Below are 17,485 nucleotides of genomic sequence, written 5' to 3'. Positions count from 1 at the left end.
GTATTACACGCCAGAGACGGGCTGCGCGGCGAACTCAGCGCGCGTGCGCCACGCGAAGACGCACGCCGGACGCCGGCGCGCCGGCTGGTGAAAGGTGAGGCGCGTGCGCACTGGAGTCCGGGACGATGGGCGGGGTGTTCGCGGCGGGTGCTATGGCCGCCGGCGGTCGGTCTCGGACTCGGGCTTCCTGACGCCGTCAGCGGGCAGGGTCGCGCCGACCGGAGTCGTCATCATGTACCCGCCGCCGCCGCCGGCGCCCCGCCAGGACTTCATCTCGGTGACGCTGAGCCGGGGCGAGAGCTACGACAACAGCAAGAGCCGGCGGCGGCGCTCCTGCTGGAGGGTGAGGCGCGGCGGGCGGGCCCGGGGCGTCCCCGTCGGGAGGGCCGAGGCTCGCCCGGGTCTCCTCCGCCCCGGCCCCGGGGCCGTTAGCCCCCTGGGCTCGGGGCGGCCGCCCGGCCTCCAGGCCTCCAGGCGCTGCGCACCTTGACCCCGGGCGGCGGGGTTTCCGGGCCCGGCCTGTGGGATCGCGGGAGGCGGCCGCCCCGCAGCTGCCGGCCGTCTGCGCTGTTCCTGCCTCCACCGACCGCGAGCTGGTGTCTCTCGGCGGAAACTGGTCCGCCCCGAAAACAAGTGCGAGTGACCGCCGGGTCTCTCACAGTTCCCGTCCTTACTGTATCTGTGACAAATGCCATTCTCTGCCCTTTCCTTAGAAATGGAAGCAGCTGTCAAGGTTACAGCGGAATGTGATTCTCTTCCTCTTGGCATTTCTGATTCTTTGTGGCTTCCTATCCTACGTCCACATGGCTGACCAGTGGAAAGGTATCAAAAAAAAAAAAAAACAATGGCATCAGAGGACACTTGGGCTGGGACTCTCGGGGGAGGGCACACATAGCCTTGGAGCTCAGCTTAAAACAGCTCCAGAGACATACATGGCAACAAATGGACCAAAAAAAAAATGCGGGGTAGGAGAAAAGGAGTTGTGAATGATCGCTTGGCTGTTGCACAGGTTTGCATCTGGTGTCAGCACTGCCGTCCTGGCCCGTCTGTGAAGAGAACATGAGTTTCGAATGTGAATGCTCAGTCTTGATCGTTACATTAGTATCCTCACCATTTGTTTACAGAAGACCAGTTGATTTCTGGGCGGGGGGGAGGGGACAGAGAGAGTCTGCTCTGAGTTTGCTTCTTGAAGATTGCTGTTCTTGGGGAGAGGCACAGAGCTGAAGCTGTGCAGACACGTTGCCCTATTATAGAGTAGGATTGTGTGCTGGGCTTAGGTCATACTCTTAAAATCACTTGAAAAAAAATTAAATCCTCTGGATGTTCTCAAATTCAGTGACCTCTTGTTTTTAGTACTGGGATTTTAATTCAGCAAGGTACCATTTGAGTACCACTCAGCACTGTTTTGCTTTAATTCACTTTTCAAGTAGTGTCTTTTGTGGGGGAGGGTCTTGGGGCTTGAACTTGAGGACTGAGCACTGTCCCTGAGCTCTTTTGCTCAAGGCTACCCTACCACTTTCAGCCACAGCACCACTTCTGATATTCTAGTGGTTAATTGGAGATAAGAGTCTCACAGACTTTACTGCCTAGGCTGGCTTTGAACTGGGATCCTCAGACCTGGGCCTCCTCAATAGCTAGGATTACAGGTGTGAGCCACATTGCCCAGCTCAAGTAGGGTCTTGCACTTTTGCCAAGGGCTGGCCTTGACCTACTATTATTCTTCTGCTTTTGCCTTTTGAGTGGCTGGGCTTACAGGCATGTACCACAATACTTGGCAAATTCGTTTTCTTCTTAGTGGTCCTACTGCCCTGTCTCTGTCTAGATTTCTCTTATGGAGCAGTTTGTCTTCTCTAGGCCTTGAGGTAAAGGATTCTCTTCCGTAGCCCTGAGTAGCAGACCTGAAGAAGAGCAGAAAATGAAACCAGAAGTTCCTGGGTTGAAACCAGCAAACCCACCGGTCTTGCCAGCTCCACAGAAGGCAGGTGCCACCCCAGAGGACAGCCCCAAGATGTGGCCTCAGGTACTTTGAGTAAACACCATGGAGGTGTGCCAGTCTGTTCAGCAGTATTTCAAGATGTAAATACTGCTTCAAGAAGGCTGAGACTGGGTCTGGGAATGTGGCTTAGTGGTAGAGTGTTTGCCTAGCATGCATGAAGCCCTGGGTTTGATTCCTCAGCACCACATAAACAGAAAAGGCTAGAAGTGGCGCTGTGGCTCAAGTGATAGAGTGCTAGCCTTGAGCAAAAGAAGCTCAGAGACAGTGCCCAGGCCCTGAGTTCAAGCCCCAGGACGGGCAAAATAAAAAGGAGAAGAAAACTGAGAGTAATTATTCTCCCTACTCCCACTCATTCTGGGCCGGTTGCCTAACAGCTGGGTAAAGAAAAGGCAGCCTCTTCCTCCATGCTCTTTGAATACCACCCTGGGCCAGCTTCAGTTTTAGGTGCCCAGTGGAGAAGGAAAGACTGTCCCTTCTCTAGGGGAGCCACAAGCTCTGGTAGGAGAGTCACGGAAGAGGATAACCAAAAAACGCCAGGCAGGTGGCTCCTGGTGCACATTCTATGCGAAAACAGCAGGACTAAGGCACAGAAGGGGAACAGTGAGGAGCGCTTAGGCAGCCTCTTGAAGGATGGGGCCCCAAGGGTTACTATTTGGTGGTTGAAAAACTCCTTGCTTCTGTCAGGGTGAGCAGAGCAAGGCTGAGAAAAACCTCAGCAAGAAAGACTCCTAAAGGTCTGGGCCAGGGGGCAGGGACATGGGTCTACCTACCTGTGGTCCTTCAGAGGCAGCCCTGGCGGTGTCCCTTGATGTGCTCAGGAGGAGCTGAGTGAAAGGCTAGCAGGACAGAGCCATGTTCACCATGGAGATGCTTTGCAGTGGAGGAATGCTCTGTAGGCCTGGTTCATGGGTTGGGATGGGGAGTGAAGGTCACCAGACAGAGGTACAATTGAGGGCTAAGCAGGAACTGGACTGGGGCCAGGGAGGCTCTGCTGTGTTGTGCCTGGGAGGCGGCATGAAGGGAGGCAGGTAGTGTCAGGATCACGTAGCAGAGGAGGCAGGTTTGGGGAGTCCCCAGGTAGTGGTAATGTGTTGTCTACAGGCGGTAGGAGCAGCCAGACCTCATTACAGGACATCCATGCTGAGTAGTTTGGGTTGGGGAGCAGATTGGGGGGGAGAAGAGTCCAGAGATTTATCATAGATAGCAAGAGAATGAGTCACAGATAGATCAGGACAGAGAAGGCCCACACCTTTATGTCTTGAAGTTGGGGCAGAGAATTCAGCTTTCTGCACTTGAGAAGGCTGGGGTGTCAGTCAGTGTGTCCTTGCAGCTCTGGCTGTGCCTCACCAGTGGAGCAGGGCCTGTGGTGCTTCCCTTGTGGGTCGTCTCACATCCCTGCGGGGTGTCACGGGAAGACACACAGGAAGTCCTGGTTGACAGAAGTAGCTTTGGGAGCTGCCTCCCCAGGACTGGCTCTTGAGCTGGAGCCAGAGGCCAAACCAGTGTCCACCGGCCAGGGATCCAAGCCTGAGGTGCCGGCCCCCGTGTGCTCGGCAGTACCTTCACACAGTGAGGGGGAGGAGCACATCAGATTACTAGAATGCTCAGTAGAAAGAACAGGAGCAGAAGCCGCCTCTGCTCTAGTACACCACGTCCTTCTGTGGAATATGGTGTTTGCAGAGCTGACCAGCATCTAGCAGGCTGTGCTCCTGAACAGAAGCCGGGCATTGGGAAAGGCCTGTGGTGTTTGTGGTTGGCTGGGGACATTCCGCGCTCCTTTCAGGTGGAAGAGCTCCTTAGGCAAAGTCTGTGGGCACAGGCTAGTTTCTCTGTGATGGCGCTCGCCTGTTTCCTCTCATGTGGGATCCATAACTGCACAAAACAAAGGGAGGTTATTTTTCTGTTGAAAGATGTGCTCCGCTGCCCCAGTGTCCCTTAGGCCTGCATTCTGCGTTCTGCATTCAGCAGGGTTTGGGGGATGTGCTGCCCTCAAGACCTTGTAGAAGCCGGGCACTGGTGGCTCACATCGAGAATTCTAGCACCTGAGAAGCTGAGTTCTGAGGATAGTACTTTGAAGCCAACAGAGGCGGGAAAAAAAAATCACTGAAACTCTTAATTAACTCTCACCCACAAAAAAGCCAGAACTAAAGATGTGGCTCAAATGGTAGAGTGCCAGCCATAAACAAAAACTGAGCAAGAATAATGGGGACCTGAGTTCAAGCCCCAGTACCAGCACCCTTATACCTAGAGGCCTAGCTGCTGGGGAGGCTGAGGTTGTGTGATTGCAGGGGTGGGGGAGGGGGAACAGTCCTAATTCTAGACAGCCCTTGCCAATAAATTAGTTAAATAAGAGTTTACAAGACTATCAACAGAAAGAAAACTGGGAAAGGTGGCACACACCTGTCATTCTGGCTACAGCAGGGAGTGTAAATAGGATCTGGGTCCTGGGTAGCCCAGGCAAAAAACAAACCCTGTCTGTCTCTGAAGTAGAGTGGCCTGGCATCAGTTTCTCATTCCTGTAATCCAAGCTGCTGAGGAGTTTGAGTCCTGGTGGGTTTTGGTTCGAAGCCGGCCCAAGCACAAGGTATATTCAAAACTCCATCTCTAGTTAATCAGAAAAATGGGCCAGACTAGCTAGGTGCTAGTGGCTCACACCTGTAATCCCAGCTACTCTGGAGACTGAGATCTGAGGATCGTGGTTCACAGCCAGCCTAGGCAGGAAAGTCCATGAGACTCTTATCTCCAATTAGCCACCAACAAGCTAGAAGTGGAACTGTAGCTCAAATGGTTGCATATTAGCCTTGAGCAAAAAACAAAGCAAAACAAATATGCTCAGGGACAGCACCCAGGCCCTGAGTTCAAGCCCCAGGACCAACACAAAAAGCAGGACTGGGGGCTGGGACTATGGCCTAGTGGTATACATGAAGCCCTGGGTTTGATTCCTCACCAGAATTGGTGCTGTGGCTCAAGTGGGTAGAGTGTTAGTCTTGAGCAACAAGAAGCCAGAGACAGTGCTCAGGCCCTGAGTTCAGGCCCCAGGACTGGCAAATAAAAGCAGGACTGAAGGCAAAGCTGAAGTGGTACAGCACCAGTTGTGAGTGAGAAAGTTAAGAGAACTCTGGGCCTTGAGTTCAAGCCTTGGTGCCACCCCAAAAAAAAAAAATAATGAGGAAAAAGGATGGAGACATGGTTCAAGTGGTAGAGTAACTGCCTAGCATGAGAAAAACCCTGAATTCCAACAAAACAAGGCGGGGAGGGGTAAGGCACTGGGGATGTGGCTCAGTGGTAGAGTGCTTGCCTAGCATGCATGAAGCCCTAGGCTCAATTCCTCAGCACCACATACACAGAAAAAGCCAGATATGGCGCTGTGGCTCAGCTGGTAGAGCACTAGCCTTGAGCAAAGGAAGCCCAGGGACAGGGCTCGGGCCTTGAGTTTAAGCCCCGGGACTGGGAAAAAACAAAACACCAACAACAAAAACACCCACCTCTTCCCTGTCGTGACTCAGGCTCCTGTGTGGAAGAGATTTCCACCACTGCCCTTCACTTGATGCTTGTGCTTTCACAGGCTTCAGAGCAAGTGTTCAGGAGAGAGCACTGTACATAGTGGGAAAGTGAGCACTCAGTCACCCTGCCCTGCCCAGGCCAAGCTTTAGAATAGTTGGTATATCTCCACAGATTTGGATATACGTGTACAGGTGGAGGTTCTGCTATGGATTTTCATCCTGGAGTCTTGGTTCACAGGAGAATGCCCATGTCTGGCCAGTTTTTATATCTAGATCTTTCTGTTACATGGATATCTCATACCATCATTTATCTCCTGAGCATTCTTTCATCACTGAAGTAAAGCTAAGGATGGGATTCTGTGCCTGCTGCTGTGGAAGCAGGGAATGGCTGGGAGGCTTGCTAGCTGGTGACTGGGCTCTGAGATGGGGATACAGTAGAGGCCGAGCAGTGTTTGCTTTACGGACCTTCACACTTGCTCAGGACTGAATGGGCCGAAGGAATGAGCAGGAGCTGTAGGGCTGGTTCTACATTCTCTGTCAGTCCTAACCAGAGCTTTCACCTGGGTTTGAACTTTTACGAGCCAGTTGGAAAGCTCCTTTGCAGCTTGGAGGCCTGTGGACTGTTTTTTTGTTTCTGTTTTGTCTATTGGGGGAGTGGAGGGCAGAGGGTATCAGTCCTGGGGCTTGAACTTAGGGCCTGGGCACTGTCCCTGAGCTTTTTTGGTCAAAGCTAGAGCTCTGCCATTTGAGCTGCTGCTCCACTTTCAGATTCTAGATAGTTTATTGGGGATAGAGTCTCATGGGCTTGGCTGCCCAGGCTGGCTTCAAACCACAGTCCTTAGATCTCAGCTTCCTGAGTAGCTAGGATTATAATGGTGAGCTACTGGTGCCCGCCCTTTTTTTTTTTTTTTAACAACGGTTTTTCCTGAGGCTGGGTGGAACACTCCAGTCTGCTCTCTATTCCAGGATGGGCATGCCTTTGAGAAAGAGATCCTAGATATTCAAGTACAGTAAGGTATTTTCACCTGTGATTCTGGTTTTTGTGCAGAAGTCTCGAAAGCATTTCCGGCGGGGACCCCCCCCGCCTGCACATCAAAGCCTCCAACTCGGTTTCCAAAGATGGGACACAGGATGACGCCAGGGAGCCAGAGGCGCCCCCCAGGGATGCTCCCCAGGAAGAAAACACACAACACGCAGTCATCAGGTACAGGGCTGGGAGTGCGGCTCAGTGGTAGAGCGCTCGCCTTGCATGCATGAAGCCCTGGGTTCCATTCCTCAGCACCACATGAAGAAGAAAAGCCAGAAACCACATATACAGAAAAGGCTGGAATTGGCTCTGTGGCTCAAGTGGCAGCGTGCTAGCCTTGAGCAAAAAGGAGCCAGGGACAGTGCTCAGGCCCTGAGTCCAAGCCCAGGACTGGCAAAACAAACAAAAAACAGATTGAACAGGATGTGTTTGAGGCCAGCATGAGGTTTTGTTTTTATTTGTTTTCTAATGGATTTCTTTATTTGGCCACAGTACACAGTTGATGGGGTGTTTTTGTAATAAGAACTTCCATTTGAAACTGTGTGGCCTGAAAAGTTGTCTTCCTTGAGCTATGTTATAATCAAACTTCCAGGACTGGAGGTCAGAACCAAAATGGTCCCTGACCCTGTTCCTGGTGTGTAGTCCTGTCTGGGAACAGCTTTTCTAAGGTGTGAAGGTAGAGGATTAGGAAGGGATCCCTAAGGGGGAGTGAGGCTGGTGTTTCCTCCCACAGCCGGTGGCTCTGGGCTGGCACCTATCTGGCAGACACCCCCTTTCTGGGGTCCTCTTTCAGCCCTGGTTCCTGACAGACTTGTAACAACATTACCATGTTGCTGAGGCAGTGTGTGGGCCCTTAGCAGCTGCTGTGCCCCGGGAATTAGACCAGACCCGAGTTCTTCTGGACAGTGATGGACACACAGGCTGCCGGGGTGGGTGCTAACAAGCAGCAGCGGCTCCGAGCCTCCAGAGTTCACTCGAGAGACATAGGACCCGAGGCCATGATCTCATGGGCATGCAGGAGCGAGTGCCAAGTGCCCCTGGGGTGGAGCTGTGGCCTGTGGAGCATCTTGATCACGCTTGCAGAGTCAGCATCTGACTCAGAATGATGGGGTGGGCCCTTGTGCCCTTGACTTGAGCCCGTGTATCTGAATCACAATAGCAGAGCAAGACCCAGTTCTGCTCCCACTCTTCAAGAGACCTTTGGGGTCCATCCTTATCTAGAGGTCATGGGACAAACCCTCTGCTCATTCCCAGAGTGCTGATCATTACCTGTAACTCCAGAAGGAGATGTGGGTGGCCATGTGCTAGTCCCAGAGGCTGCCCAGCTCCTATGTCCACTGAACTTTGCGTTGGGCTTGTGTGACAGACCTTGTGGTTACCTGCACTCAGGCCCTCAACTTCTGTTTCCCCCAGCATTGTTTCCCAAGATTCCCACCCCCCACCCCCCCCTCCCCCCGTCTGCAAGCTCCTCAAGCTTAAGCCTCCAGCCTCGGGCTCTCCCCTTTCCTGCAGTGACCTTGGAATTGTTTCTCCACGTTCCAGGTGGCCTTGGCCTACGTGCCCTGTCCTTTCTGTGCTGGAAGGTGTTGGCCTCTTGGGGCCTGTCAGGGCTTACTAGCTGTTTCCTTGCCCTGGGCATGGTTGCTGGGTGGGAGGACGGTGCACATAGCGCAGTCTGTCTGGCCAGCTACTCCCCCTTTCTCCCTACAGCTGGCGGGGAGCAGTAATTGAGCCTGAGCAGAACACTGAACTCCCTTCCAGAAGAGCAGAAGCCTCTGCCAAGCCGTACTTGCAGGCAGCCAGGATGCAGAAGGAACCATGTGAGTCTTCACACCTGACCTGCTTGCCTCACCTGGACCTGGGTTTGAGAGTTGGGGGCTTGGCATGCTCTGCATCCATGCCGTGGCCTTCTGCTAGACCCCTGTGCAGTGGTCCTTCCATATCCATGTGCCTTTTGTGGTCCTTTGTCCAGCCCTGGTGACGGTCTGTGGGTTCTTGATGGCCCTGATCTCCTGCCTAAGCAGCAGATACAGGTGCTGTGTTTGGGAGGTTGGCTTTGGCTGCTCCCTGCCCAGGCAGCTGTGCCTTGGGGTGGTGGAGACCCAGCTGTTGTCTGGCATGATTGCTTATCCCTGGACCTGGCAGGTCCTTCGGCAATGCCCAGGAGTCACTGGGTTTCTTTCATTGAGGGCATGCTTGGGCCTAGACTGCTGCTAAGCTCTGTACTTGCCAGGCCTCCGGCAAAGCCTTTTGAGGTAAGAAGTGCCTGTAGGTCTCCATTGTATAGGTAGGGCTGGGCCATGCACAGGACCCTGCTCTGTCTGTGTTTTCAGCACCACCGAGTGCAGGAGGATAGGGCAGCCCCAAGCCTGGGACTCTAGGATCAGGCTTGGCAAGAATGCATAGAGGGTCCTGTGGCACTGGAAATGGACCCTACTCAGCACAGGAGCCAACAGCCTCATGGGAAAGGTGTGTGGCTGTGGAGAGAGTGCAGGCGCGGGGCTCTGGAGTGCTCTGGGGAGCAGGTGCAGGGTTGTGGAGAGCAGGCACTGGGGGCTGGTGAGCAGGCACGGGGCTCTGGAGAGCTCTGGGGAGCAGGTGCAGGGTTGTGGAGAGCAGGTGCAGGGGGCTGGAGAGCAGGTGGGGGGCTTTGGAGAGCTCCGCGGAGCAGGCGCAGGCTTGTGGAGAGCAGGTGCAGGGGGCTGGAGAGCAGGCACAGGGCTCTGGAGAGCTCTGGGGAGCAGGTGCAGGGGGCTGGAGAGCAGGCGCGGGGCTCTGGAGAGCTCTGGGGAGCAGGTGCAGGGTTGTGGAGAGCAGGTGCAGGGGGCTGGAGAGCAGGCATGGGGCTCTGGAGAGCTCTGGGGAGCAGGCGCAGGCTTGTGGAGAGCAGGCGTGGGGGTCTAGAGAGCAGGCACGGAGCTCTGGAGTGCTCCGGAGAGCAGGCGCAGGGCTCTGGAGAGCAGCATAAGGAATGATAGCTTTACACTTTTCCCCCACACCGAGTGCCCTGTGCACTGTTCAGGGAAGTCTCCCAGAAGTACCTTGGAGGTTGCCTCTGGGAATACACGTGGATGCTAGTCCTTGTGGGACCCATGGCGCCCATCTGGCTGGGTGGCGAAGGGCACTGAGGTACCCCATCAGTGGCTCTGTTTCCAGGTCCACATTGCACGCTGCCAGTTTCCAGGTTCTGTGAGTTTGCCTCGTCGAGGGCTTTGCTCCGGTCCCCACGTGCACGTGCTGTGCTATCTCCTCTGAGCACAGACCCTGTGGTCTGAGAGGGGAGGTAGCTGCCATGCCCCAGGGGGCCCGGTCCCTGGTGCTGTCGAGTGTGGCCTCATTGCCCAGACACCAAGTCCATTCCTGAGCGTCCCACTGTGGCCCACCTCAGTCCTTCCTGCCCCTTTCATTCTCCATGGCTCTGCCAGTGTCTGTCCAGTGCCACTCACCCAGGGCTCAGTCCTTCTTTGCCTGGAGACCTGGCCTCATTCAGGATGAGGTCTCTCCTTCACCCTCCCCCCACCTTCTCTCCTCCAGTGCCACCGAATGAGCGTCAGAGGGGGGTGATTGAGGCCTTTCTCCATGCATGGAAAGGATACCGCAAATTTGCTTGGGCCACGATGAGCTGAAGCCAGTGTCCCGGTCCTTCAGTGAGTGGTTTGGCCTGGGCCTTACCCTGATTGATGCTCTGGACACCATGTGGATTTTGGGCCTAAACAAGGTAATGGCTCCTTTCTGGAGTGAACTCTGTAACTGATGGGTGGCACATAGGCCAAAGCAGGGCCTCTGGGCGGCAGCAGGGAGGGCATGAACTCCACGGTCTCCGTCTGACCTTGTGTTGGATGAGCCTGTACTTCCATCCAGCCCAGGCTGGCTTAGAATGGCAGCCCTGGAGAGTGAAGAGCAGATGGGAAGGGAATGCCAGCTGTCTTGTGCCGGCCATCCCGGCAGGAGGGACGTGGCACGGCCCCTTATCTCTGGTGTCCTCTTTAGACCACATCGATCCCATTTCATTGGGCCGTTGGTTATTTTAAATCAGTTGTTAAGGGCTAGGAATATGGCCTAGTGGCAAGAGAGCTCGCCTCGTATTCATGAAGCCCTGGGTTCGATTCCCCAGCACCACATATACAGAAAATGGCCAGAAGTGGCGCTGTGACTCACGTGGCAGAGTGGTAGCCTTGAGCAAAAAGAAGCCAGGGACAGTGCTCAGGCCCTGAGTCCAAGGCCCAGGACTGGCCAAAAATAAATAAATAAATAAATAAATAAATAAGTTGTTAAGCATTTGCTTCAATGGCTGAAGCCTCCCACATGGTCCTGTGTCACAGCCCTTGTTCACCCGCCTCGGCCTCTCCACTACCTTGCTTCCCTCTGTGCCCATTGACGATGTCCTAAGGTGGAAATGGCCCTGAACCCATGCCCGGAGGATAGCTCTTTCCAGAAGGCATTTAGAAGGTGGGCCCAAGTTGGGCACCACTGGCTCATACTCTAATCCTATCTACTGAGGCTGAAACCCAGAGGATCGTGGCTCAAAGCCAGCCCAGGCAGAAAAGTCCTTGAGACTCTTTTATCTCTAGTTAGAGCAGAAAGCCAGGCTGGAAGCATGGTTCAAGTGGTAGAGTACCAGTTTTGAGCAAGCAGGCCCAGTGAATGTGAGGCCTTGAGTTCAAGCCCCAGTACCAGCAAAACAAAGCAAAAAAACCAGGGGGATGACAGATCCATGGGTTTGTCCCCTTAACCTTCACTCTCCTAATATCACAGAATTTGAAGAAGCCCGGAAGTGGGTGTCACAGAAGTTGAACTTCAAGAAGAACGTGGATGTCAACCTGTTTGAGAGCACCATCCGAATCCTCGGGGGCCTCCTGAGTGCCTACCACCTGTCCGGAGACAGCCTGTTCCTGAGGAGAGCCGTGAGTGTCTCCACGGCCCGGGTGGCCTGCCAGCCCTTACTCCTAGGAGAGGGGTCTCGGAGAGTCACTTCCAGTTTTCTCTTCAAACACATTTAAGGCTCTGCTTGTGCGTCCCCGTGTGTGAGCTGACACACTGTACCTTGTGCGTCCCCGTGTGTGAGCTGACACACTGTACCTTGTGCGTCCCCGTGTGTGAGCTGACACACTACCTTGTGCGTCCCCGTGTGTGAGCTGACACACTACCTTGTGCGTCCCTGTGTGTGAGCTGACACACTACCTTGTGCGTCCCTGTGTGTGAGCTGACACACTACCTTGTGCGTCCCTGTGTGTGAGTGACACACTGTACCTTGTGCGTCCCTGTGTGTGAGCTGACACACTACCTTGTGCGTCCCTGTGTGTGAGCTGACACACTACCTTGTGCGTCCCTGTGTGTGAGCTGACACACTACCTTGTGCGTCCCTGTGTGTGAGTGACACACTGTACCTTGTGCGTCCCTGTGTGTGAGCTGACACACTGTACCTTGTGCGTCCCCGTGTGTGAGCTGACACACTGTACCTTGTGCGTCCCCGTGTGTGAGCTGACACGCTGTACCTTGTGCGTCCCCGTGTGTGAGCTGACAAGCTGTACCTTGTGCGTCCCTCTGTGTGAGCTGACACACTGTACCTTGTGCGTCCCTGTGTGTGAGCTGACACACTACCTTGTGCGTCCCTGTGTGTGAGCTGACACACTGTACCTTGTGCGTCCCCGTGTGTGAGCTGACACACTGTACCTTGTGCGTCCCTGTGTGTGAGCTGACACACTGTATCTTGTGCGTCCCCGTGTGTGAGCTGACACACTACCTTGTGCGTCCCCGTGTGTGAGCTGACACACTACCTTGTGCGTCCCCGTGTGTGAGCTGACACACTGTACCTTGTGCGTCCCCGTGTGTGAGCTGACACACTGTACCTTGTGCGTCCCTGTGTGTGAGCTGACACACTGTACCTTGTGCGTCCCCGTGTGTGAGCTGACACACTGTACCTTGTGCGTCCCTCTGTGTGAGCTGACACACTACCTTGTGCGTCCCTGTGTGTGAGCTGATACACTATACTTGGCAGGAAAAAGCACTGTGGGTCACTTGCAGCTTCTTTTTGCTTATTTACAGTTTTGCTTTAACATTTCCACATAAAGTCTAGGTTTCTGGGTCTTATTAGATAAGGTGATTTTCAAGTATTTCCTCCCATTTTTGCTTTTTTCACAAGTTTGAAGAGCAACCAAACCTTGCTCTCCATTTACTTGTATGTAAATGGCTAGTGCCTTAGAGCTTTGAAGTGTGGACGGGGCCTTTGTGACCTGGAACTTTGATGCTTGGCTTTGCTCTTATGCCAGGAAGATTTTGGAAATCGGCTCATGCCTGCCTTCGCCACACCCTCCAAGATCCCATACTCTGACGTGAACATTGGCACTGGCGAGGCCCACCCGCCCCAGTGGACCTCCGATAGCACGGTGGCCGAGGTGACAAGCATCCAGCTGGAGTTCCGAGAGCTCTCCCGCCTCACAGGAACCAAGAAATTCCAGGTAGGACAGGCAGGGTTCCAGCAGGACCAAACTCCCATCACAAGTGCAGTGTGTGTGTGTGTGTGTCCCTGAGTTTTTGTGTTCAAGGCTAGCACTCTACCACTTGAGAGGCAGCCCCGCTTTCCAGCTTTTTGCTGGGTAGAGATAAGGGTCAAAAATGTTCCTGCCTGGGCTCCCCTTTGGACCACTTTCCTCGGATCTCAACCTCCTGAGTAGCTGGCGTTGAGTCACGAGCCCGCAGCACCCAGCTGTGAGGCGACTTTATGCCAGGGGACATAATGCTGCTTTGGTCACTGTATCTGTGTAGTAAGCTCACAGAGCTCCTCTCAGAAGACACTCAGGCTCTCAAGTCCTGTGCGTCCTAGGTGATCTGGAGACTGGCTCTTCTTTGCTATGGAAAATGCTATTGGGGCTATAGGAGGAATCTTGTTGACTTTGAGGGGTAAGAACACCTAAACGATGTTATTTTTCAGTCCATGAACACAAAATACATTTCTATTCATTTATTTTGGCTTTAATGTTTATCTGCAGTGTTTGGTAGATTCTTGTAGAAATCTTATACTCTGTGGTTGATTTTTTTTTCTTTGCCAGTCCTGGGGCTTGAACTTAGGGCCTGCGTGCTACAAGCACTGTATCACTAGCCACATTCCCAGTCCCAAGAGGTTTGTTTATTTATTTATTTGGATCAGTCCTGGGGCTTGAACTTTCCCAGCCCAGTATGAGACCCTTATCTCCAACTGACCACCAGAAAACCACAAGTGAAGCTGTGGCCCAGAGTGGTAGAGTGCTAGCTTTGAGCACAGAAACTCAGGGACAGCGCCCAGGCCCTGAGTTCAAGCCCCACAACTTACAAAAAAAAAGCTGGGGCTGGGAATGTGGCCTAGTGGTAGAGTGCTCGCCTCGTATACATGAAGCCCAGGGTGCGATTCCCCAGCACCATATGGAAGAAAGCCAGAAGTGGCGCTGTGGCTCACGTGGCAGAGTGCTAGCCTTGAGCAAAAAGAAGCCAGGAACAGTGCTCAGGCCCTGAGTTCAAGCCCCAGGTCCTGGCAAAAAAACAAAACAAAAGCTGGGCAAGGTCATGAGGCTCTGAAGATTTTTTATTTTGTTTCTTTTTTGTACTGGTTTCAAAAATAAGAGGCTAGAAAGACAGCGTTAATGATGGGTATGTTAGGTATTGAGGACCGTGTCACCCTTCTTCAGCCGTATGAAGTTTGAGACGTTTACCTACCGTCCCTCGCGCTCCACAGGAGGCTGCAGAGGAGGTGACGAGGCACATCCACTCCCTGTCTGGGAAGAAGGACGGGCTGGTGCCCATGTTCATCAACACACACAGTGGCCTCTTCACCCACCCCGGCGTGTTCACCTTGGGCGCCAGGGCCGACAGCTACTACGAGTACCTGTTGAAGCAGTGGATCCAGGGAGGGAAGAAGGAGACACAGTGAGGCCCCCTCTGCCGCCTGGGCCCAGGGCCCCGCTCCCACCCCCGCGCCTGGCAGCAGCCGGCGGTGGTGCAGGTGCCCCTGGCTCGTCCATTGACTGTGTTCCCACAGCCCTCGTGGGTTGGGTTTGGGTCGTTCAGTGAGACGCCTCTCATCAGTGCCCAACTCAGCGCTCGCTGCTTCCTCGGCTGCGTCTGTTAGGTCTGCTGCCCGGGCGGGGCCAGGCCTGCAGTCGTGAGCCCGGCCCTGCAAGCCCTGGGGGAGGCCGGCGCCCTGGCCGCAGCCCTCGTAAGCTGACTCCCTGATGTTCACAGGTTATTGGACGACTACCTGAAAGCCATCGAGGGAATAAAGACACACTTGCTACGGCATTCCCAGCCCAGGAAGCTCACCTTTGTGGGAGAACTTGCCCACGGCCGCTTCAGTGCCAAGATGGTGAGTTGAGGGTGGACGAGCGAGACACCTCCCACCCCCTCTCTCTGGCCAGTCCTGGCCTTGGACGCAGGGCCTGAGCGCCGTCCCTGGCTTCTCTCTGCTCAAGGCTAGCACTCTGCCACCTGAGCCACAGCGCCCCTTCTGGTTTTTTCTGTGTATGTGGTGCTGAGGAATTGAACCCAGGGCGTCATGCATGCTAGACAAACTCTGCCCCTAGGCCACATTCCCAGTCCTCTGCCTCTTTCCTTGTGGCTTCTAAGGTCATGAGCGTAGATGTCAGAAGACATGAAACCCTGTTCAGGGAATGGGAGCTGTAGCCACAAGGAGACGTGCCACCTGACCTCACGTCCCTGGAGTAGTCCTGTGAGCCGAGTCCTTGTGTGGCCGGCCGCGGGGGGGACACGGGCTCCCTGTAGTCCTCCCTCAGGTATCGAGTGCAGGAGCACGTTCCCATAGTGGTTGTAGGTAGGCTGGAAGACCCTGGAGGGCCTGGGTCAGCACCTCAAGAAGACCCTGCATTGCAGCTCCTCCCCTGGCCCCTGGGACAGAAAATACCTAGTCTGAATCTGTGGCCTCTGGGGGGGGGGGGGGGGGGCGTCGCCTGGGTGCCCCTTTGGCCTGTGTGTGTACGGGTGTGCGTGTGGAAGGTGTCGCCTGGGTGCTCCTGTGGCGTGTGGGGTGGGGGGGGGGTGTGGCAGTTGTTGCAAAGGCTCCCCGCCTGTTGGCTGTGGTCTGCACTGGGAGGCTGGGCTCCAGTGTGTCTGGCTGAGTGATGTACGCTGGGACCAGCGGTGAGGAGACGCTCTGATTCCAGGACCACCTGGTGTGCTTCCTGCCAGGGACGCTGGCTCTGGGCGTCCACCATGGCCTCCCAGCCAACCACATGGACCTGGCCCAAGCACTGATGGAGACCTGCTACCAGATGAACCGTCAGATGGAGACAGGGCTGAGTCCTGAGATTGCACATTTCAACCTGTACCCCCGGGGAGACCGGCAGGATGTGGAGGTCAAGGTGAGCCTGGGCTGCTCCCTGATGGAGGCGGCTCTGCAGGGGTGAGTGCATCCTCATCATTTGCTTTCCCCAGCCGGCTGACAGGCACAACCTCCTGCGGCCTGAGACTGTGGAGAGCCTCTTCTACCTGTACCGGGTCACACGGGACCGCAAGTACCAGGACTGGGGCTGGGACATCTTGCAGAGCTTCAACAAGTACACTCGGGTAAGCCACCTCACCCCTCTCTGTGGGCTGCTGCGAAGCTCTGGGCCTCCAGCAGCCGTGGCACAGGTGGGGAGGGGCCAACCTGCTGGGCCTTCCAGATGGATGCATCCCAGCCCAGGTGGCCCTGCTGGCACGACTGCCTTGTAGAAGGGCCACCAGGAGGCAGGCACGCAGGGAGGGATAGGTGTCTCGACCCTTCTCTGGGCCCCACTGCACTGCCCGATGTGTACAGGGCCCCACTTCCCTGGGGCACTGCCCCACCCCTGGGTAGTCAGCCAGCTACCCCTCATCCTGTCTGCAGGGAAGGCCATGCCCTACTCAGATGGGACCCAGTGGGATGCCTGCCGGTGGCTTGCCCCCTCAGTTGCCTCAGATTCCTGTCAGCTGTGTCATGAGCGGGGTGCTGGACCTTAGAGATCCACACCCCACCCACGCCATGCTGGACCCTGGCCTGGCGTAGGTGCAGTTCTTGTCCTAGGACCTTGGGTTGTTGGCATTGTCCAGATGCCTCTGGAACCTTTGCTGACCTTGGCTATCACCAAGATGGCCTCACTTTCACGCTGACCTGCCCAGGCTTTGTGCGCTGTGTCAGGGCGAGCAGCCTGGAAAGCTGGCTTCTGGCTGGCTCTTCCTGAGGCCCTGCATAGAGGGCCTAGGCTGTGCTCCCTCTCCTCACCAAGGCCCTGGCTCTTGTGCAGGTCCCCTCAGGTGGCTATTCCTCAATCAACAATGTCCAGGACTCCCACAGACCTGAGCCCAGGGACAAGATGGAGAGCTTCTTCCTAGGGGAAACCCTGAAGTACCTGTACCTGCTGTTTTCTGATGACCCAGACCTGCTCAGCCTGGACTCCTATGTGTTCAACACCGAGGCCCACCCTCTGCCCATCTGGGCTCCCACCTAGGGGACAGCTCCTGGTCTGGGATCTGCTGGGAGGTAGAGGTGGCCCAGGCGGGTCTGGGATGCTCAAAGCCGGTGTGGAGTCGGGCAGACACTGAGCACCAGGGCTCCTCTCTGGCCCAGGCTCCTCGTCCCTGCTGCTCACAGGACGCTGTGTAGAACAGAACCAGAGCAGCAGGTGTGTGGCTCAGGGAGAATTTACCAGAAGATTTTGACCTTCCTTCAAAACTGGGATTACACCTTCCTATTCCTAATGCTGACCCATCCTGTCTGTCAACTGCAAGGAGGCTCTTGGGGGCCCCAGGGCCCCAGGCCCCCTCTTGGGGCCACTTAGAACCTGGGGCCTATGTTGTATTCAGAGAAGAGCCAAAGGAGTGGCTAGCAGCTCTGCCCCGGTAACGGCGCTTAGGACTTTCTCTAATCCAAGGATTGGCAGGGGCCTCTGAGACCTTGTGGGGTCCTGAGGCTTTGAACCTGGCTCTGGTGTTTACATGTTAGACTCAGGGGTC

At 55.1% G+C, this 17,485-nt stretch overlaps 1 protein-coding gene and 1 long non-coding RNA gene across 2 annotated transcripts; one reads left to right on the top strand and one right to left on the bottom strand.

Annotated features, from left to right (window-relative positions):
• Positions 1 to 153: 153 nt before the first annotated feature.
• Positions 154 to 17,429, top strand: Man1b1 (mannosidase alpha class 1B member 1). Its single transcript, XM_048346516.1, is given in 15 exon segments — positions 154 to 343; positions 714 to 822; positions 1,884 to 2,020; positions 6,548 to 6,574; positions 6,576 to 6,703; positions 8,237 to 8,346; positions 10,061 to 10,135; positions 10,138 to 10,243; positions 11,280 to 11,430; positions 12,796 to 12,984; positions 14,235 to 14,425; positions 14,741 to 14,861; positions 15,676 to 15,873; positions 15,947 to 16,078; positions 16,777 to 17,429. Coding segments are annotated over 15 exon segments (1,989 nt in total). The 5' UTR covers positions 154 to 232; the 3' UTR covers positions 16,981 to 17,429.
• LOC125351652 lies at positions 3,467 to 14,332 on the bottom strand. Its single transcript, XR_007210988.1, has 4 exons — positions 14,206 to 14,332; positions 7,906 to 7,910; positions 6,417 to 6,424; positions 3,467 to 3,477 (listed from the first exon to the last, which is right to left on the bottom strand). It is a non-coding gene; the product is annotated as an uncharacterized LOC125351652 (long non-coding RNA).
• Positions 17,430 to 17,485: the final 56 nt, after the last annotated feature.

Source organism: Perognathus longimembris, chromosome 1, assembly GCF_023159225.1.
Source record: "Perognathus longimembris pacificus isolate PPM17 chromosome 1, ASM2315922v1, whole genome shotgun sequence".
Taxonomy (NCBI): domain Eukaryota; kingdom Metazoa; phylum Chordata; class Mammalia; order Rodentia; family Heteromyidae; genus Perognathus; species Perognathus longimembris.
This window is presented reverse-complemented; position numbering and strand designations above follow the sequence as displayed.